At 37.8% G+C, this 21869-nt stretch overlaps 3 protein-coding genes across 4 annotated transcripts; all 3 read right to left on the minus strand.

Annotated features, from left to right (window-relative positions):
• Positions 1 to 3403: 3403 nt before the first annotated feature.
• On the minus strand, positions 3404 to 12930 carry LOC121254123 (GDSL esterase/lipase At4g10955-like). Of its 2 annotated transcripts, none has more exons than XM_041154087.1 (3): positions 12716 to 12930; positions 5340 to 5471; positions 3404 to 4719 (listed from the first exon to the last, which is right to left on the minus strand). In XM_041154087.1, exons 2-3 carry the CDS (start codon positions 5399 to 5401, stop codon positions 3720 to 3722), a joined length of 1062 nt encoding a protein of 353 aa, XP_041010021.1. In that variant the 5' UTR covers positions 5402 to 5471; positions 12716 to 12930; the 3' UTR covers positions 3404 to 3719. The 2 variants fall into 2 exon arrangements, with proteins under 2 accessions (XP_041010021.1, XP_041010022.1); XM_041154088.1 differs by having other exon boundaries at positions 5340 to 5461; positions 12716 to 12887.
• A 2320-nt stretch (positions 12931 to 15250) lies between these two features.
• On the minus strand, positions 15251 to 17234 carry LOC121255900 (GDSL esterase/lipase At4g10955-like). The gene is made up of 3 exons (XM_041156452.1): positions 17129 to 17234; positions 16915 to 17003; positions 15251 to 16531 (listed from the first exon to the last, which is right to left on the minus strand). Exons 1-3 carry the CDS (start codon positions 17174 to 17176, stop codon positions 15502 to 15504), a joined length of 1167 nt encoding a protein of 388 aa, XP_041012386.1. The 5' UTR covers positions 17177 to 17234; the 3' UTR covers positions 15251 to 15501.
• A 2681-nt stretch (positions 17235 to 19915) lies between these two features.
• On the minus strand, positions 19916 to 21457 carry LOC121256264 (GDSL esterase/lipase At4g10955-like). The gene is made up of 2 exons (XM_041156997.1): positions 21360 to 21457; positions 19916 to 20937 (listed from the first exon to the last, which is right to left on the minus strand). Exons 1-2 carry the CDS (start codon positions 21413 to 21415, stop codon positions 20301 to 20303), a joined length of 693 nt encoding a protein of 230 aa, XP_041012931.1. The 5' UTR covers positions 21416 to 21457; the 3' UTR covers positions 19916 to 20300.
• Positions 21458 to 21869: the final 412 nt, after the last annotated feature.

The following is a 21869-nucleotide window of genomic DNA, read 5'->3' on the forward strand; positions in this document are numbered from 1 at the left end:
TATTTAACAATAACTTTTTCAAAAAGGAGTAATATTTATGGGTCTCGATCGATCGATCGAAACTAGTCCTTTTGTTGACGTAAATTAAATATATATTAGGCCCGCATATATAATGGTTAAATAATATAGAAAAAAGAACACGATCGACTTGACGTATGCCACCAACTATAAAAATATTGCAGTGCTATTTTATAATGTGCATTAACGTGACAACACTAATGAAATCCAATTCCATGTAGTCATGATCAAACCCACCCGAGTTGTATTGAAAGCGAGTCATCTCCATGTACCAATTGTCAAAAAAGTGATCCATCCATGACTACTTTTCCAATCAAGACTGAGAATTTGAGAAATGCTGTTTTTTGTTTTTTTAATTTTGTCATCTCAAATTATATAAACTAATAATTGATGTATTGTATTTTAAGGGATATATAAATATTATAAACTAATTACTTAACGACAGGCTTCTAAAAATATACGGTATATATATGTTTGGAGATGACATATATAATTGAAGATGGAACTTAATAAATAACTGGGCTTATATGTTTAATTAGATGTCATTAATTATATTAGATTTCCAAATTAGTTCTTTTCATTCTTAAGTAGGCCAAAATTACTATTCTCTCTCTCTTCCTTTTCTCTCTACACAGCCTCCCCCTCTTAAAAAACTCATACCGGAAGAAGGGTTGAAGCTTTGGCTCCTCCCTTCCTCCCTCTTCTCTCTAGTTTTTCTTTTATTTTTTTTATTTTGTTTGTTTTTTTCCTTTCATAGTAGGAAGAAATGCAGATCTATTGTTCTTTAGAGCCAGTAATCACCACACGCTCCACCGCAAGATTCTCAAGGCGTTGATCCTTCAAAGGGACGAAGAATCTCGTTGAACGGAGCGGTGCGTGAACCACAAGTGCGGCCCAAAGTGCACGGGTGACATCCACGCGTCATCGCAAATGGAGCTCTATCGCCGCCACACACAACTTTTCTAGGACAAGGAGCCATCAGTTTCTTCAGATTTGACGTTTTGCCTTATTTCCAGGGTGGCGCGTGTCCCTGAAAATTCATCAAGGACACGCGCCACCATAGTCTTGGTGTTTGCGTTTTTTATTTCTTGTAAGGTTAAAAATTCGGATATATAGCTTTGCAAGCTAGAATTCGCTATTTTCTCATCAATCTTTTATGTTTTTTGTTATTTCCTTTGTTTTAGATTAAAAAAATACAGTCTCTTGAATTTTTGTACATAGAGTGTGTCCTCTTCCGTCTTAGACAAATTGTGAGGTTGTTTGATTCTGTCTTAGAACAAAATGTGGGGTTTGTTAAATCTGTTTTAGGACAGAATATTATCTCTTAGACAGTTTTTTTTGTAGAAAGTTACAATAATGGACTAAACCATATCAGTCACAAAAAAAAAAAAAAAATATAAAGAGCTTTAAAAGTAATTGTTGGCTTACATTTTATATGTCTCAAGTCAAAGTTATAATATTTCGTTATGAATGAATGAAGTTTATTCTACCTTCCCAAAAAAAATAAAAAAGTAGGCCAAAATTAAACAACCTGCATATATATTATATGGTACATATAATATTTAAGATCGATCTCGTATTAAAATGGCAACTTCAATAAGACGATATATGTTATATAAATATAATATAAATGTCAGATAATCTAAAGGTATTGCCTTGTGTGATCTTCTAGCTAGCTAGCGATCATCGTATTAACAAGAAAACCTAAGTTGGGTCCGCATTAATAATATATGTAATATGATTCATGGGAATTTATCGGATAATGTTTCATATATACAGATGATAAAAATCTAACATATATATACATAACAACAATATATATTTTGAGATAACCTTGGCCATTTTCCTATATGCATGAAGACATGGATGGTCGGTATAGTAGCAGCTAGCTAGCTAGCTAGGCATTCTAGATCTTTTCTTGGACATATATATAATCAATTAATTGCAATTACGTTGATAATATATTATAAATAAGCATTTTATCCGGCCAATATAATTTGATTGGACATTTCATCTTCCTCCACGGATAGATGGTCTTTACCTACCTGATCCAGTACTTGTTTTGTTTTTGGTCTTCATATCTGAAGGCACTAATTAATGGCATGCAGGTACGTACATAATTTATTTCGTGCCCCTACCCTCTTGTTTAATTGGCTAATCATCTTTCCAGGCAATTACATGACCTGTATATATATTATATGTGTGAAAAAATTTAATTGTAAAGGATTCTGTGTATTAATACGTGTATTCATTCAATATGATTGGTCAAAAAATAGATTTTATTAAAAATAATACTAGTTTAAATTTAAAATATGAAGATAACAATATTAATACGCAGATTGATACGTAAAGTTATTTATATATAACAAAACTCTCTATATATATATGCATGCTGATGAATATATATGGACCAGATTAATTTGAAGAAACAAGAAGCACCAAAAGTCACGTTCCAGCCTCCGATCCCTTTTTTCATAATTAATAGACCAGCTAATTACTAGTACTGATCAATCAAATATATTTTGTTGCCTACCATGCATGCATCACATGATCTTAGAGGCCATTTATAACGGTCCATTAATATTCTCACGTACTACATATATAAAAGCTCTTCTAATAAAGTTCGAGAGAGAGAAAGAGAGAGAAGGGTCCCATGCATGAAAGTATAGTAGAATGACACAAGATGGAATTAAGCGTAGCTTATTATAACCAGAAAAAGACTAGCTGTCATCAAGCATCTACGCGCGAATAATATTAATATAAGATATTTAATTTACTTGGTTTTAATTAGATGTATATATTAGATTCATTAATACTTTATATCTACCACAAAAACTAAGAAAAAAGGTTGAGGAGGAACTCATCTTTATGAATCTGTTTTAATGTTTTTCAATATTATTATATAATTATGATCAGTTTGGTCATGTCTAAATAAAAGGTGAAAAAATTAAAGACGGAAAGGAATTTCCAAAAGCATTAAATTGCATGTATTCATCTTATTGAAGCTAATACACAAAAGCTAGCTGGGTCGGATTCCACGGCCTGTAGCATGAATTATAAAAAATGGGTTCTTTTTTCCTTTTTTCTTTCTTTGTTAATTTTTTTTTTTTCTTTAGATTTCTTTGAGGCACAGCTCTCTGTAATTTTGAGGGTTAGGTTGGGCATGAGGCCAGGCGGCCTGGATAAGTCGGGCCAGCTCAGTCATGTGACCTTGTGTAGTGCTCCAAAGCTGGCGATACTTTGCGACAAAGATTTATTAACACATGTAAACACACCCGACCCATTAATCCAAATCCAAATGCATTTTTAGCAACCCGGCCAAGAGTCCCACAGAATAAGAGAAGGGACAAGCTCAGCAAGGGAGGTTGCTTTGATCAGAGTCAGCTAAGATGAAGTGCCACAACAGAGATTGCTTACACTACTTCCAAGTTCCAACCATTACATATGAAATTTGAACAACCAAAGAGGGAAAAAAGAGAGTACATTTTACACAGCAACAGCAAGCAAGCACACATGAGCCACATCCGGCCCACTTTATTCAAGGCAGGTTAACACACAATCACACATACACTCGCACACTTGCCTATTGGCATTGATCTTCACTTCTTTTCTTGGAGTCCTGGAAGAAATACTTGTTTCACAGAACTTATTTGATGAGAACTATCCAGTTTTCCATCTGCAATAGTCGTGATCTGTTAACTCTAGTTCACGAAATTATTGGACCGCTTCCCCCGGCACACATGGGGGTATTGATACAGCTGGATATCGAAACGAAAATTGGGATTCCACCATTGGTGAATTCTATGAGCGTCCCTGAAATTTTTGGATGGACCACCGTAAATAACAGTGAGATATGCAGAAGGAAGGAGATGCAACGTATCTTCTGAGTCCTTCCCAAATGCAGCACATTTAATCAGATTCCTAATAGGATTCTGCATTGCAAGCTTTTGGATTTCTCCATCTCCAAGGCCCTGCAATTTCTTCCTATTTTCAAAGTAACCAATATACTCTGCGGTAACAGCATCATCTGAATTCACAAACAGGTGAGGAATCCATGGAGATAGCGCAGCAAAAGGGTCATATTCTTGAGGCTTACGAGCGTCTGCAGCAAGGGCGAGGCCTACCTTGACAACATTGCCTGCAAAGCGGAGTCCACGCTTCAGTTTCTCGTTCTTGATCAGCTCTAGGGGGGCAGATGGGAATGGCGGATTGAAAAGATATGTTTCAAGAAAACAATTCCTTTTGACAACCATGTTCTTTCCAACAAGCAATGCCATGGCTGACCCTAGAGAATGTCCAGCCAACCAAACATTTCCAGCTCCAGCAGAATCAACAATGTTCTCAACACGCTGCATTGCAAGTTGAAAGCGGGAGGTCTGCTGCAGCTTGTTACTGATACACTTGAAGGCTAACTCGACAGCCTCGGGCCCTGAATCCAGTCCGAGGGCTTCTCCACGAAAGGCAATAACATATTTTGGGACTTTTGAGGAAGGGTCTTTGTATTTGTATTTATAAACGGCACCGAATATGGACAAGTCAACATCATCCACGAGAACGTAATCTAGTTTGAAATTGAAGAAGTTCCACCAGGGCGGAGCAAGAGCTTCATTAGGTCCGTGTCGGTGCAGGCGGTCATGTTCTAGAGTATAGACTCCTTGAATCAAGCTGGCAGCGACAGATCTTCGGTGATGTGCATTTCTCCTGAAACAAAGGATGTTTTAACTTTAAAAAATGCAGTAGCTAGGATCTGATCTAAATTTCGAATAAGCTACATACCGGCTAAAAAACAACAAGTTTTTTACAAATGATCGACAAAACATTGCTATATAATGCGTAAACTCTATGTTTATGCCTGAAAAAGATTGAAAAAAAATCTTTCTGCATGCTTGCTGTCACTTATATTTTATGTTCTCCACATTAGCATGAGTCGTTTCTTGAGATAGATATAACCCTTGAATCAGCAGATGTCAGACTGACAGTTCATTTATGGTCCTTTTTTATGCAATTAAAATCAAATAATGGCCAAGTACTGCATACTAAAAAAGGCTAGGGAGAAAAAAAAGGAAAACATGAATAAGCGTTTGCTATCTTGGACAGGTATTGCTGTGAGCAAGATAGCAGTGAAGAAAGTGTACGAGTATCATCTAATTTCTATAATGGATTAGCCTCAAATCATTGTGTTATAATATATTGAAGAGCCAGTTTTTGAGTTCTGGATACAGTAGTACTGCCGGTTAATTCATTCGAGTTGCCTAGCAGCAGCTTGCAGTTGATCATCATAGTACTCCCTCGGTAAAGTCTTGCATGGTTTGTGGTCTTACCAGTCAACAACTGTGAGATGGGTTGGTCCTGAAATGTTGAAAGCTTTCCTGTGAGATGTCATATATGCTAGCTCCTCGTGTTTTGTTTTTCTTTTTTCCTTTTGCTTCCTGTTATCCTCAATCTGGAATAAGCTGCCATGCATGAAGCAAGAGCCAATCATGAAATTATGGTATATATGTATATGGAGTTTGAAATGTGTGATTCAGATACGAAATGATCATCAGCTGTATAAATTTTGAATGAGTACATTAATTACCAAGCATTTCCCAATTGTATCTTCTCTCTCCCTCTCTCTAGATCTCTCTTAATTTATTTTCTTTTCCCCCCCATTTTATATGTTGTATATATACCAAATGAATGAGAATTTGGATATGGATGGTAAGTATGTTGCATTAGCAAGCAGCTAGCTTTCTATTCTCCCATTTCAGTTTCTTTAAAGCATGAAATTCTATTTATACGTCGAGTCACAGTACCCTCCGTACTACCGTACGTTGAATTGACAAATTTTGATGTATAGATCGAACAGATCAATCACTCGTGCGATATATATGCACTAATGTGATGTCATCGAATTTTCCCACCCATTTAAAATTGGGTGAGCATAATTATTAAAAAAAATGAATAATTCAAGTATTTAATCTACGCTCATGGGAAAATGAAAACGATATCCTAAAATACCAACAAACTTTATCTATCAGCTCAGAACTACGTACTGTTGGGAATAAGTGTAGCTAAGACTAACACGAAGTATAGTAGCGGAACTAAACGAAAGAAATTAATGACAATCACACAGAAAGAACACCAAGAATTAAGTGGTTCGACTCAAAACGAGCCTACGTCCACTGGTGGGGTCGGTATCGAAGATTTCACTATCAACAGAGATGGAGTACAGATCAATACAACAAAACTTCACAAGGAAGTTATCTCTCAAACTCTCTCTCTAGACTTCTCTCTCAAGAAAACACTAAAACAAAAGCCAAATGAATTCTGAAGTCCTAAGGAAGTGAGAGGCGCCGTTTGATATTTATAGGAAAAGTGAGAATTCACTTTTATGAACATTGGCTCGAGCGAACGTCGAGCGAGTGTCGAGCGAACGTAGATATTCTGCACTTCGCTCAAGCCAACAGTTGTGCGAGAGTCGAGCGAAGCTCTCTGCCTGAACTCGCTCGAGCTGGGTGTCGAGCGAGTGTCGAGCGAAGCTCTCTGACTTGGATATTGCTCGAGCTGAATGTCGAGCGATACTTGAGCGAAGCTCTCTGTCTGAATTCGCTCGAGCTGAATGTCGAGCGAATGTCGAGCGAAGCTCTCTGTCTGAATTCGCTCGAGCTGAGTGTCGAGCGAATGTTTGAGCGAAGCTCTCTGTCTGACTTCGCTCGAGCTGAGTGAACCTCCGCTCGAGCGAACCTACGACACTTGCACTGTTCAATCAGAATTCAAGCCACCTCATAACAAATCTCCACCTTGGCTTGAACTCTGCCAAAACACAAAAAACCTCCGACCACAAAACCAATCCCCACCACCAAATCCCTTACGGGAATAACAAAATGCGAACACCAATCAAGTCCAAACAAAGTTTGAACTTGTATACTGCAACTGGCTTAGTCATCATATCTGCTGGATTCTCTGTAGTAGCAATCTTCAGAATCTGTATAGCACCCTCTATAACAATCTCTCTGAGAAAATGGTACCTGACATCAATGTGCTTCGTTCTTTCATGATACATTTGATTTTTGGTCAAATGTATTGCACTCTGACTGTCACAGAATACTGAGATCTCATCTTGTTGTAAACCCAAATCATTGACCAAGCCTTTCAACCAAATGGCCTCCTTAACAGCCTCTGCTGCTGCCATGTACTCTGCCTCGGTAGTTGATAAAGCAACAGTGGATTGCAATGTTGCTTTCCAACTGATAGCTGACCCACACAGAGTGAAAACATAACCTGTCAATGATCTTCTTTTATCTAAGTCTCCAGCATAATCTGAATCAACAAAACCAGTAACTTTGGAACTGAGATCGACATCTCTATCAAATATTAACCTAAAGTTCAGGGTTCCCCTCAGATACCTGAGTATCCATTTCACAGCCTGCCAATGAGTCTTACCTGGGTTAGCCATATACCTGCTAACTACGCTCACTGCCTGTGAAATGTCTGGGCGGGTGCAAACCATTGCATACATGATGCTGCCAACTGCACTTGAATAAGGAACACTAGCCATGAATTGTTCCTCTTTAGTTGTCTGAGGAGATAGGCAAGCTGAAAGCTTAAAGTGCATAGCAAATGGTGTACTTACTGGTTTGGAATCAAACATCCCAAATCTCTGAAGCACTTTCTCAATGTACTTTCTCTGGGACAAGTACAACTTTCCAGCTTTCCTATCTCTGAAGATTTCCATTCCCAAAATCTTCTTTGCAGCACCTAAGTCTTTCATTTCAAACTCATTTCTGAGTTGGGTCTTTAACAAACCTATGTCAGATATGCTTCTAGCAGCAATAAGCATATCATCAACATATAATAGCAAATAAATGAAAGACTTATCAGATAATTCCTTATGATAAACACAACTATCATAGTTACTTCTCAAATAACCATGATCAATCATAAAGGAATCAAACCGCTTATACCATTGCCTTGGCGACTGCTTCAAACCATATAAAGACTTCTTCAATTTGCACACATGATCTTCCTTGTTTTCAACAATGAATCCCTCTGGCTGATGCATGTAAATGGTCTCTTCAAGTTCACCATGTAGGAACGCTGTTTTAACATCAAGTTGCTGTAGCTCTAAGTCATACAATGCTACTAAAGCTAGTAGTAATCTGATCGAACTGTGTTTCACCACTGGAGAGAAGACTTCAGTGAAGTCGATGCCTTCTCTCTGACTGAAGCCCTTAGCAACTAAGCGTGCCTTGTACCTTGCATCTGTATCACCCTGGATTCCCTCTTTTCTTTTGAAAACCCATTTGCAGCCAACAGTCTTTACCTTCTTTGGCAACAGAACCAAATCCCATGTTTGGTTTTTGTGAAGAGACTCAATCTCTTCAGTCATAGCTGCGCACCACTGTGCAGATTCTACGCTCTTGACAGCTTCTGAATAACTGGAAGGTTCCTGACCAACAATATTCTCTGTCGTAGTAAGAGTATACATAACCATATCTGCATGAGCATACCTCTGAGGTGGTCTAATCTGCCTCCTCTATCTACCAGTTGCTATACTGTAGTCTTGCTCACCTTGTGCGCCGCTACTTGAATCAGAATCATGCTCATCTTCAATAGCATGATCTTGGGCGCCGTTGGGCAGCCCTTGTGATGCTTCCACCTGAAACTCCACCTTCTTTCTAACATCCTGTTCTTGTCTTGTAGACTCAGAATTCTCCTTCTTCGGACTAAGCATGGACTTTTCATCAAAAGTGACATCCCTACTGATTACAAACTTGGGTGATTTAGGATCAGTACACCACAATCTGAATCCCTTCACCCCACTGGCATACCCAATGAATATGCCCTTCTTTGCCCTTGGCTCAAGTTTTCCATCATTAACATGGAAATATGCAGGACAACCAAAAATTTTCAAATTTGAATAATCAGCAGGAGTATCAGACCATACCTCATTCGGAGTCTTCAAACCAATCGCTGTGGCTGGAGAGCGATTGACCAAGTAACAGGCCGTGTTGATTGCTTCGGCCCAGAAATCCTTAGCCAAGCCTGTATTAGAAAGCATGCTGCGAGCTCTCTCTAAAAGGGTCCTGTTCATCCGTTCAGCTACCCCATTTTGCTGTGGAGTATGTCTAACTGTACGATGTCTGGCAATACCCTCATTTATGCAGAATTCATCAAACTCACCTCCGCAGAACTCCATACCATTGTCAGTGCTAAGACGCTTGATTTTCTTGCCCGTCTGATTTTCAATCAAAGCTTTCCACTGTTTGAAGTTGACAAATACATCACTCTTCTGCTTCAAAAAGTAGACCCAAACCTTTCGAGAGAAATCATCAATGAACGTAAGCAAGTATTGAGCTCCACCTTTTGACGGGACGGAAGATGGGCCCCAAAGATCAGAATGAATGTAGTCCACATAACTTTTGGTTCTGTGAACCCCTGTAGAGAACTGAACCCTGCACTGTTTGCCAAACACACAGTGCTCACAGAAATCCAGTTTCCCTATCTTCTGATTACATAACAAACCCTGCTTACTCAGAATTGACATTCCCTTTTCACTCATATGACCCAAACGCATATGCCACAAACGAGTGACATCTGTATCTGGATCATCTGAGACTGACACTGCAGCTGCACCTGTCACTGTAGAGCCCTGAAGGAAATAAAGATCATTTGTCTTATCTCCTTTCATCACAACCATAGAGCCCTTACTGACTCTGATAGCTCCACCTTCACCAGTGTACTTGTAGTCCAGAGAATCAAGAGTACCCAAAGAAATAAGATTCTTTTTCAACTCTGGAATATGTCGAACATTAGACAATGTCCGGACAATTCCATCAAACATCTTGATTCTGACTGAACCAATTTCAGCAATTTTGCAACTCATATCATTCCCTAACAAAACAGAACCTTCGTTGACTGATTCATAGTTTGTGAACCAGTCCCTCTTGGGACACATATGGAAAGTGCAAGCTGAGTCCAAGACCCACTTGTCACTAAAGCGACTATTGGAGTCGCTTATTGCTAGAACAAGATCTAGGTCGTTAGACCTATCATCAGCAACACTAACGGCATTAGATGAACTAGTGCCGTCCTCCCTGTTTTTCAATTTTGGACACTCGTTCTTGTAGTGACCAAACTTATGGCAGTAATGACATTTGACGTTTTTCTTACTAAACGTTGTTTGTGAACTGCCCTTGGATTTCCCCTTATTCTTCTCTTAACCCCTGTCATTCGATCTACCCCTGCTTGAGGACCCTTTAACAAACAAGCCACTAGCTTGTTCATTAGTGTTCTTCACACTCAATTTATTCCTCAACTCCTTAGAATTCAAAGCAGACTTTACATCTACCAAGGAAATTGTATTTCTACCATACAACATGGAATTTACAAAGTTCTCAAAAGATGTGGGTAATGAACATAAAATAATTAACACTTGATCTTCTTCTTCAAGCTTAATATCTATGTTCCTCAGATCCATAATGATTTTATTAAATTCATCTAGGTGTTCAGAAATAAGAGTACCTTCCTTCATTTTGAGAGTGTATAACCGTTGTTTCAAATACAACCGGTTAGTGAGAGATCTCTTCATGTACAGATTCTCAAGTGCCGACCAGAGACCAGTTGCAGTCTCCTCATCAGCAACCTCTCTTAAAACTCCATCAGATAGTGACAAAAGAATAGTACTGTGTACCTTTTCTTCTTCTTCTTTCGAAGGAGCCGGAGAATCTTCAGATACCGAGACTTCTAATACTTTTGACAAGCCCTGTTGTCGCAGTAAAGCCTTCATCTTGATGCGCCATAGACTGAAACTGTTCTGACAGTCAAATTTCTCCACTTCGAACTTAGCCATAGCCATCCCTCCAGATCCTGAGCCAAGCTCTGATACCAGTTTGTTGGGAATAAGTGTAGCTAAGACTAACACGAAGTATAGTAGCGGAACTAAACGAAAGAAATTGATGACAATCACACAGAAAGAATACCAAGAATTAAGTGGTTCGACTCAAAACGAGCCTACGTCCACTGGTGGGGTCGGTATCGAAGATTTCACTATCAACAGAGATGGAGTACAGATCAATACAACAAAACTTCACAAGGAAGTTATCTCTCAAACTCTCTCTCTAGACTTCTCTCTCAAGAAAACACTAAAACAAAAGCCAAATGAATTCTGAAGTCCTAAGGAAGTGAGAGACGCCGTTTGATATTTATAGGAAAAGTGAGAATTCACTTTTGTGAACATTGGCTCGAGCGAACGTCGAGCGAGTGTCGAGCGAACGTAGATATTCCACTTCGCTCAAGCCAACAGTTGTGCGAGAGTCGAGCGAAGCTCTCTGCCTGAACTCGCTCGAGCTGGGTGTCGAGCGAGTGTCGAGCGAAGCTTTCTGACTTGGATATTGCTCGAGCTGAATGTCGAGCGATACTTGAGCGAAGCTCTTTGTCTGAATTCGCTAGAGCTGAATGTCGAGCGAATGTCGAGCGAAGCTCTCTATCTGAATTCGCTCGAGCTGAGTGTCGAGCGAATGTTTGAGCGAAGCTCTCTGTCTGACTTCGCTCGAGCTGAGTGAACCTCCGCTCGAGCGAACCTACGACACTTGCACTGTTCAATCAGAATTCAAGCCACCTCATAACACGTACTCATCATGTTGATCCTATTATATATGGCAGAACTGTTACGTACAGGCAAAAATGGTGCCTGTACGTGCACGACACTGTCATTTTGCCATGTCAGATATTCTTATTTTATTAAAAAAAATTGAAGAAAGAAAAGAGAGAGGATGGAGGAAGAAAAAAGCTTATTTTTCCCCTTTTACGATCTCTTCTCCCATCTTGCGATTTCTTCTCCGTAGATCGGTGTAGTTCCTTTCAAACAATAGCATGTTTAAGCTAAATTCTTCTACAAAAGTAAATATCATAGAAACCAAAAAATATGAAAAAATAATCACAAACTGACAGAAGTGAAGTGAAAGTAGGTAGAGGAAGTTGCAGAGCCCGTAGCAATTAAAAGGGAGTTGAAAGTGGGTGGAGGCAATAGTGGTTAAAAAGGGCGACCTTTTGAAGCTCTGTTTTTCCTACTCTTAATTTTGCAACACTCAGCGTTTTGACGTTGACGAAGATGGGTTGTACAACTTATACTAGCAATTGTGTATGTATCTTGAGAGGGAAGCGATTTTGAGAGGGACGCGAGATTCATTAGAGGGTTTAGGGTTCTATAATCGGTATAGGGAAATGGAGGTTCTTCGCATGGATGGAAGGAGCTGGAGGTGTAGAGGGTTAGTTTTTTTATTTTTAATGAAACGCACCTCATGAGGTTGTATTGGTGAGAAACTCGATTGAGGGATTGATTATGAAACGCTTCGTTTCAATAATACATGCTAGACGCCGTACGTGCACGGGGAGGCCCCAAATATGCCTGACTTTAGCATTTTTCTATATATGGATACTAGCTAGAAATAGACCAGTTTCTTAAACATCTCCGAATATGATCATGAATGAGTAATTATAATTAGGTACGTAGTCTCAAAATATGAACAATACAGATGTAGTACTCTCATTCTATATATCATTGCATGCTATATCATTAAATACTTTTTGTAATCAATTAAAAACATTCCACAAATACAATGGAGTTTTACTTTTTTTTTTTTAGCATAGTATAATGTAAATCAATTTTTGATGCAATATATCCGTATAAAAACATACCAAAAGTACTACGTACCTTCAATGTTAGCACGGAAACTCGCAGTTCATCTGAAAGTTATCGATCGGAACAATAATATATTTTGTGCTTTACTAAAACGAACAAGTTATTAAGAAGGGAACCAACTTGTCCAATACGTAAAAGAAGGGCAAAATTAAACTCGTTCACGTTATACTGCTGCACCCATTTGAGTTTCGACGTCCTGTACTTATAGAAAGCATGAGTACTTTGAGAGAGAATGGATAAGAAAGAACAGCAATTCCAAGTTTGAGAGACAGAGAGATCATATTCGACAGTAATGTTTCGAGTTGATTCTTGCTATATATATTAGTTCTTATCCAATATTTTATCCTCTTTCCCTCATACATGCTTTTCCTTTTTGGTCATGCAGTTGAGTCTGGACTCTGGAGCCCTCTTTAATTCCCTCTTTGTACCCTTGTGGTATGAGTGAGAGGTCCAGTATTAAGGATAAGAAGATTCTTTCTTTCACAGATCCTCATCTTTCTTCATATGTGGTCTTCGACTCTTCCTTCATATTCTTATGGCTGCCATGCACATGCAAATAAAGCAGAGCCTAACCTTAGTTTCGGCAACCTTCCAGGCCAGTTTCCCGGCGCGACGAGGCAAAGGTGGTGGCTGGCGGTATAAGCATGTGGCAGTGGCTGAATTTTTTTAATAGTTTACCAACAGAAGAGTGCTGATAAAAGGGCAAATATCAATTGTGGAAATTCAGGCTCAGAAAGTGAAAAAAAAAAAAAAGAAAAAAGAACCCCTGTAGTACTCATCAAGCAAATCACTATGTCTCGTACGTGTTTAGGTATTTAATTAATTCTTATTTACAATTCACCTTACTTAGATAATGTGTACCATGTTAGAGAATTTGATTGATATTATCTTGATCAACACACCATGCATCATAAATAAACATTAATTTGATAATATTCTTCTCGTATTTAGGTTTTTTTTACCTTTTTTTCTTATTTTTTTTATTATATATTGTTACAAATATCAGAAGATAAATTATGAGAAAGTGATCATTATTTGAAGATTAATCCGGCCATAAAGGTGAATTTTTTTGTAGCGCCGTTTAGTACTGATCAAGGATAATTAATGGATTGCTTCGTGCATGAAATTTAGACACGTGCACGACCTCTTACCCATCGTAAGTAATTAATTAGAGTACGTATATATATATGATACATCACAATTGCAATATTAGTTAATGTTTTCCTGAAAAACCATTAATATTCAAACAAGGAAATTATAAATGATACTCCCACCGATTATCAGTAACGACAAAATGTACTGATCGGTGTTTTTTTTTTTTTCTTAAAGCATTTATGGTTTAGTACTAACACAAATGATTAAAAAAAAAAAATTTAACACTACTATTAGTACACCATGTATTCGGTACTCTTTATCGGTGGATCATGTAGCACACCGTCCATTCAAACAATAGAATGCTAGCTAGCGGATATACCTATATAACATACTTATCTTTTTCGAAAATAAACAGATCAGAAGGAATCCTGATCGGAGATTCATATATATGCAGATGCGATACACAATGGTTCTGAGCTTTTAAGCTCTAAAATGTGCGACCAAAGCATGCAACAAGCTGCTAGGAATATGCATGGCCCTTCTTTTGACTTGGTATAAGTTAAAAGCATGATCATGGACCAATACTACTTATATTCTAGCATGGTCTTTCTGTATCCTTTCCTTCTTGTTAATAAAGTTGAGCCTTTTTTTCCCACTTTATATCTATGTGGTTTAATTGAGAGGATCTATAACAAGGAATAAGTCCTTTGGCCATTCTTCTTTCTTGCTTCCCTTGATTTTCGTTTCTGGCCTATGGGGAATATCCATGGAGAACTAGGCTATTTGCACAGCTTCTCGGCTTTTGTCGTTTTAATCTTTTTCCTTGTTATTCTTTTGTTGCTTTCAAACTAAGTTCAGAACCATTGAGAGAACTCGATCTGAAACCAAGATTGAGAGAGAGAGAGAGAGAGAGAGAGAGAGGGAGAGAGGTTATGGAGATGGGTTGCACAATGGGTGTTCAAATGAGAGACGTCATGCGTAGCAGAAGGAGGAAGTGAGAGTGACGGGAGGAAAAAGAAAAACTGAAGGGGAGGAAAGGAGAAACCTTCGGGGAGAGGGGGAGGAAGAAGGAGACATGAGCGCGCCTTGAACTAGGAGATACATCTCCATTACCTTATAACCCCCCACTTTCATTCCAAGCTTTCACAGTGGAAAAGTTCCTACCTAGAACTTGTGTGATACTACCCCAGAAATTCATGCTTGTAATACTCTACTTGAGTACTATGTTTGCTTGTAAAATAAATTAAAAGTTATATATATATATATGACAGACTTTTTTTGATAAGGCCAGTTTTCATACCCTATATATTATGAGATAATGAGAACAGGATGAATAATTTATATTTTTTTATACTATAATAGACATTTTGCGTTTGGTAATTCAAATTATTATCGACAAAAACATACAAAACTCCTAAATTATTAAAGAAAAGATATAATGTATGCCATTCATTAAAATTCGACAATCTTCTTTTTATTCATGAGGCAAATATCTTTGGAACCAACTCATGAGAAAAGAGATTAGAGAGCTCTATCAATATTATTATTCATTAGTACACACTTGGGCCAAACACACTCGCCACTTATTTTGGGTAATCTTTTGGGTCCATTAACTGTACACACTCGGACCGCTTTATTCAATACAGGATTACAAAAGACGCTGAGGCATGCAACATGTTTGATTAAGAACTCCATCATCCCCATTACTGGGGATCCTTTGTGGTAGGATACACATATCGAGTTGATTGGCAGCGAACTTCACGATCCCACCACTGGCAAAGTCCATGAGCGTCAAGAAAATTCATGAAATAATTAGCAGCAGGTAATTTTTCGTGTGGGCGAGATTGATTGACAATTAGATCTGCAGAAGGAAGGAATTGCATTGCATCTTTTAAATTTTCCTTCATTGCTAAATGTTTGACTAGATTTATCGTAGTACAGCTCTTTCCTGAGAGAGTCCTCATTTCTGGAGCTGTTTCCAGCTTGTGATCTTTGAAGTATGCAATATATTCTGAGCAAATAAAATCACCCGGGTTCACAAACAGGTGAGGAGTCCAGCCTGATAACAAACAAAAAGTGTCAGCCTTCTGCTTCTGCATTTGAGGATTAATTCGAGCTTCTACAGCAATGGCGAGGCCTATCTTGAATATACCGCGTACAATGCGGACCAGGTGCTTCATGTCTTCGTCCATACTAGTACATAAATTCTCTATGTGGAGAGATGCGTATGGTGGATTAAAAAGATAGGCTTCAAGACAACAATTCTTCTTTAACATCATGTTCCTTCCAACGATTAATGCTATAGCTGACCCCAGAGAGTGTCCAGCCAACCATACATTTGAACTTCCATTGGAATCAACAAAGTTTTCAACACACCGCATTGCAAGTTGAGAGCGATGGGACTCTTGAAGTTCGTTAACGAAGAATTTCAGGTTTAACTTGAGGTCCCTTAGCCTTAGGATTAATGTGCCCCGAAAGGCAATAACATATCTTGGGACGTTTGAATCATCTGAGTCTGGGCATTTGACATTAATGTATTTGTAAACGGCACCGAATACGGACCCCTCATTATCTTTTAGAGATTGATGTAATTGGAAATTGAAGGATTGCCACCAGGGTTCAGCATATAAATATGTGGGTTTTTTGCGGAGACTCCTTTGGCGATCATTTTCTAGGACATATACTCCTTGAACCAAGCTGGCAGTGACAGATCTCCTGTGATCTGCATTCTTCCTGCAAATCATATAATATGTGGATTAATTTTCTTTTGAATTCTCCAACAGTCGTAGTACTGTTTTAAAATCTAGATCGATGATCCTCCAATCCTGTTGAATTCTCCAGCAGGCATACTGTTTTACAATTAAATGATACACACACACACACACACGTACGCCTATTATGCACAAACTCTAAAGTTCATTTCTCTGTGTGTTTGAACACAATTAATCATTGAGATAAAGATATTAAACTTGACTCAGCAGACTCTGGGAGCAAAAAAAAAAAAAAAGTCCATGCGTTGCATATTCAAAATAAAAAATAAATATGGGATCACCAATAAGATCATAAGCTATTTGGAGTTCATGCAGGTTTATCATTGGCTAATTATCATGTCTTACCAGTCAACAGTATCAGCTTTGAGATGTTTAGGCCCTGTATTATCGAACTTATCTTTCTGGATCTCATCCAATATCTTTTCCCAAAGCCCCTGAAATGGTATATGAAGCAATGATATTGTACAACAATATATGTTAGCGAGGTGACCTAAAAAATGATAGCAATTAGGAAACTTTCTTTTGATCTGAAACTGGAACACTTCTGTGTTTCACTTACACGAACATTTTCACTTGCAGTACGAACAAGATAACAAGGGAATTCCATAGAGTAGATGTGAAATATGTGCTATGCTGGTAATCTGCTGCATATATGCACCCATTTGAAACTCGTTGCGTACTTATAGAGAGAAATCCACAGTACGGTTTCGTATTGATTATTCTTGCTTGTGAAGTTACTAATTGTCCAATAAACTTAACCTAGCTAATCGGAAAAATGGTGCGTGTCAGATCACTTCCTCTTAATTAGTGAGCCAACGAGCGAAATATTTAACTAAATAAAATAAAGTGTAGATCAAGATTCGAACTCAAAATCTTTATTTTGATAAATCACCACTTGTCTCAAAAGTTTCAACTGAAACTTTTGAGACATGGTGATCATTTTATACTGGTGAACTCTTATCCAACATATGTCGTCTGTTTTAGTGTTTTTCCTTTGTGGTCATAAAGACGTTGAGGATGGAGATAGCCCCAGCTCCCTTCCCCTCTCCCCCCTTTTCATCTGTGCTTGTGAGGAGATCCGTAATCCAGAATATAATAACATTCCTTCTTTGCTTTCCAAATTCAAATTCCCTTGGCCGGATCACTTTGTTTATAGCGTGCGGGGATTTATGGAGATGCTGCATGCACATGCATATCCTTATCATACTTTTCATTGTTTTCCTCAATGTTCTTGTGGGTGGTCCACGCGCAGTCATAAGAGAGCCGATTTACCTTAGTTTAGGACGTCAAGCTTCCATCATCTTTCATGAGCGGCAACGAGGCAAAGGGGTGGCCAGCCAGCAGTTGCATGCATGCGGCATTGCTGAAGATCCTGTGGTGGTATTTGCATCTTGTTGATGCGAATGGACTGGGCGAGAGATACAAATATTTCAGCTTTTTGGTATCTATTTTCATTTTTTAAGAAAGATTTTTGGAGGTTAGTGATCAGGTTATTACAATTTTTTGGGAGGGTTAAGAAAACTTTTAGGGGCTCAGGGGTGATTACATGAATTGTTTGGGTAATGATACACGCCTGCAAAATTTTTACAATTATTTTAGAATTCCTTCTAAATCAATCAATGTAATTGTGACATTTCAGTAAAAAATAATTACAATTTTATATGACTGTCTTTCATCTTAAGTAGAGTTGTAAAATAGTTATAGATTAATTGTAAGTTTATCATTTTCTATTAAGTGTTATGCATATTTAGATCAATAAATACTTTGATAATACTTTTTAGCATCTCGACTAGTTAATTATGTTATTTTTAATAAATATAAAAGATAAATTATGTAAAATGAATGATATGTTGATTATAATATATATTAGTCGACAATATTAATGACTCTGACTTGAAGAAGAATTTCTGACCGGCAGTCGACCACTTTTCAGAGAAAAAACTCAAGCTGTGTGATGATACTCCTGAGGGCGTAGGTGTTACGGCTCAACCTAGCAACATGGGCGCGCCTTGAACCAGGAGATACATCTCCATTAGCTTATAACCCCTCACTTTCATTCATAGCTTTCGTATATATAGTGGAAAAGATCCTACCTAGAACTTGTGTGGTACTACCCCATAAATTCATGCTTAATGTAAAATAAAACACACACACATATATATATATATATTTATATGACAGACTTTTTCATGATAATTAAGGCCGGTTCTCTTCCCGTGAGGTACTTAATTTGGGGTTCCAAGGGCCCAATTTGAGTAGATATCTATCTATGAAAGTCAAATATTAGTTCTTCATCAAGAAGGTATGAAATGATTGGAAAATTATTTCCTACTTTATGTTATCTAATTTGGACTTGCATACGGCTAATAAAGCCTGTGAAGTGTTGGACAAAAGGACAAAGAGGAAAAAGAAAACAAAGGAGACAAATTCTGAAATACTACTTTTTCATTAATTCTTGTCTCATTTACACTAGTATTTATAAGCAAGAGAGTCAGTCTTTTTTACAAGAGTACAACAATTCCAGAGCATTTGGTTGGCCTTGACAGTTGGGTAGGTGACGTGTATAACAAAATTACTAAGATGTGAATTCTTCTGTTTGTGCAGGTCCATGATATGCCTTAATATCCTCCCACGATGCAAGCTGCAATGGTAAAATAGTGAGGCTTGATCATAAGCTTGAGAACCGTGATGCAGATAGGAGCTTTGTAAGAATATCAGCAAGTTGATCTTTGCTAAAAACAAAGGCAACTTGAAGTGCCTTGTTTGCAACTTGGTCCCGCACAAAATGATAGTCAAGCTCAACATGCTTAGTGCGTGAGTGCAAAACAGAATTAACAGCTAAATATGTAGCACTAATATTATCACACCAAAGAGTTGGTGGATTAGCATGCCTTAATAACGGCCAATCAATTCATACCCTATATATTATGAGATTATAAGAAGATGTGAATAATATATACTTTTCTATAATTTAATAGACATTTTGCGTTTTGTAATTCAAATTATCATCGACAAAAACATACAATACTCCGAAATTATTAAAGAAAAGTTATCATATATGCCATCCATTAAAATATTCGACAATCTTCTTTTATTCAGACAATAATCTTTAGAACCAACTCATGTGAACAGAGATCAGAGAGCTCTATCAATATTATTATTCATTTGTACACACTCGGGCCAAACACACTCGCCACTTATTTTGGGTAATCTTTCGGGTCCATTAACCGTACATACTCGGACCGCCTTATTCAATACAGGATTACAAAAGACGCTGGTGCATGCAACTCATGCATGTTTGATTAAGAACTCCATCATCTCCATTACTGGGGATCCTTTGTGGTAGGACGTTATGGATACACACATAGAGTTGATTGGCAGCGAACTTCACGATCCCACCACTGGCAAAGTCTATGAGCGTTACGAAAAATATTTATTCAATCATTAGCGGTAGGTTCTTCGTGTGGGCGAGATTGATTGACAATTAGAACGGCAGAAGGAAGGAGATGCATTGCATCTTTTAAATCTCCCCGGCCCATTGCATGTTTGAATAGATCTCTCGTAGTACAGCTCTTTGCCAAGCTGGGCGTCTTCGTTTCTGGAGCTGTTTCACGCCTGTCTTTGAAGTGTGCAATATAATCTGAGCAAAAAAAAAAATCATCCGGGTGCACAAACAGGTGAGGAGTCCAGCGTGATAACAAATAAAAAGTCTCAGCCTTCTGCTCCTTCATTTAAGGATTAATTCGAGCTTCTACAGCAATGGCGAGGGCTTTCTTGATTATACCACGTACAGTGCGGACCAGGTGCTTCACGTCTTCATCCATACTAGTACAAAAATTCTCCATGTGGAGAGATGCGTATGGTGGATTAAAAAGATAGGCTTCAAGAGAACAATTCTTCTTTAACATCATGTTCCTTCCAACGATTAATGCTATTGCTGACCCCAGAGAGTGTCCAGCCAACCATACATTTGAACTTCCATTCGAGTCAACAAAGTTTTCAACACACCGCATTGCAAGTTGAGAGCGATGGGACTCTTTAAGTTCGTTAATGAAGAATTTCAGGTTTAACTTGAGGTCCCTTAGCCTTAGGATTAATGTGCCCCGAAACGCAATAACATATCTTGGGACGTTTGAATCGGCTGGGGCTGGGCATTTGCCATTAATGTATTCGTAAATGGCACCGAATATGCACCCATCATCTTTTGTTAGATATTTATGTAATTGGAAATTGAAGGAGACCCACCAGGGTTGAGCATAATTTATGGGATTTTTGCTGATTGTCATTTTCCTTTGGCGGTCAGTTTCTAGGACGTATACTCCTTGAACCAAGCTGGCAGTGACAGATCTCCGGTGATCTGCATTTTTCCTACAAAATTGATATTTGGATTAATTAATATTCTACAGAATTCACCAACAGTAGTACTAGTACTGTTTTAAAATCTAGATCGATGATCCTAATCTTTTTGAATTCTCCAGCATGCATTATTGTTTCTACAATATGCCGTGCTATCATTAATTTGTAAAATCACTCGATTTTACAATTAAATGATATAAATATATATACACACACACAAGCCTATTATGCACAAACTCTAGCAGTTCATTTCTCTTTGTGCGTTTCAACACAATTAATCATTGAGATAATAAAGATATTAACCATGAATCAGCAGACTCTGGGAAGGAAAAAAAAAAAATTGTACAAGAATTGCATGTTAAAAAAAAAATGGGATCATCGATAAGATCATAAACTATTTTGGAGTTCAGGTTTATAATTGGCTAATGTCTTACCAGTCAACAATACCCTCGAGATGTTTAGGTCCTGAACTATCGAAAATTTCCTCCATTTTCAAAAGCACCTGAAATGGTATATATATGGAGCAATGATGTAAAACAATATTTTTCAGCAAGGTGATCTAAAACAATGATAGCAAGGAAACTTTCTTTTCTTAAACTTTCTTCACTAACACTAACAAGAAAAGAAGGGAATTCAATTCCATAGAATAGATGTGAAATACGTGCTATGATCTTAATTTGCTGCATGCACCCATTTGAAACTCGTTGTGTATTTATAGATCAGATCTAGAGAGAGATCCACGATGCGGTTTTGCATTGATTTTTGTTTGTGAAATTATCATTTGTTCCAAAAGTTTAAATTGATCAAAAAATCATGTATATTTAATAATTTGTATTGTATTCTTAATACTGATCCTCGCGTGCGGGCTACACTTTCTCTTAATGAGTGTGTCTATATAACACATACTATTTAACTAAATGGGATAAATTAGTGTAGATCATTCA

Source organism: Juglans microcarpa x Juglans regia, chromosome 3D (assembly GCF_004785595.1).
Source record: "Juglans microcarpa x Juglans regia isolate MS1-56 chromosome 3D, Jm3101_v1.0, whole genome shotgun sequence".
Lineage (NCBI taxonomy): Eukaryota > Viridiplantae > Streptophyta > Magnoliopsida > Fagales > Juglandaceae > Juglans > Juglans microcarpa x Juglans regia.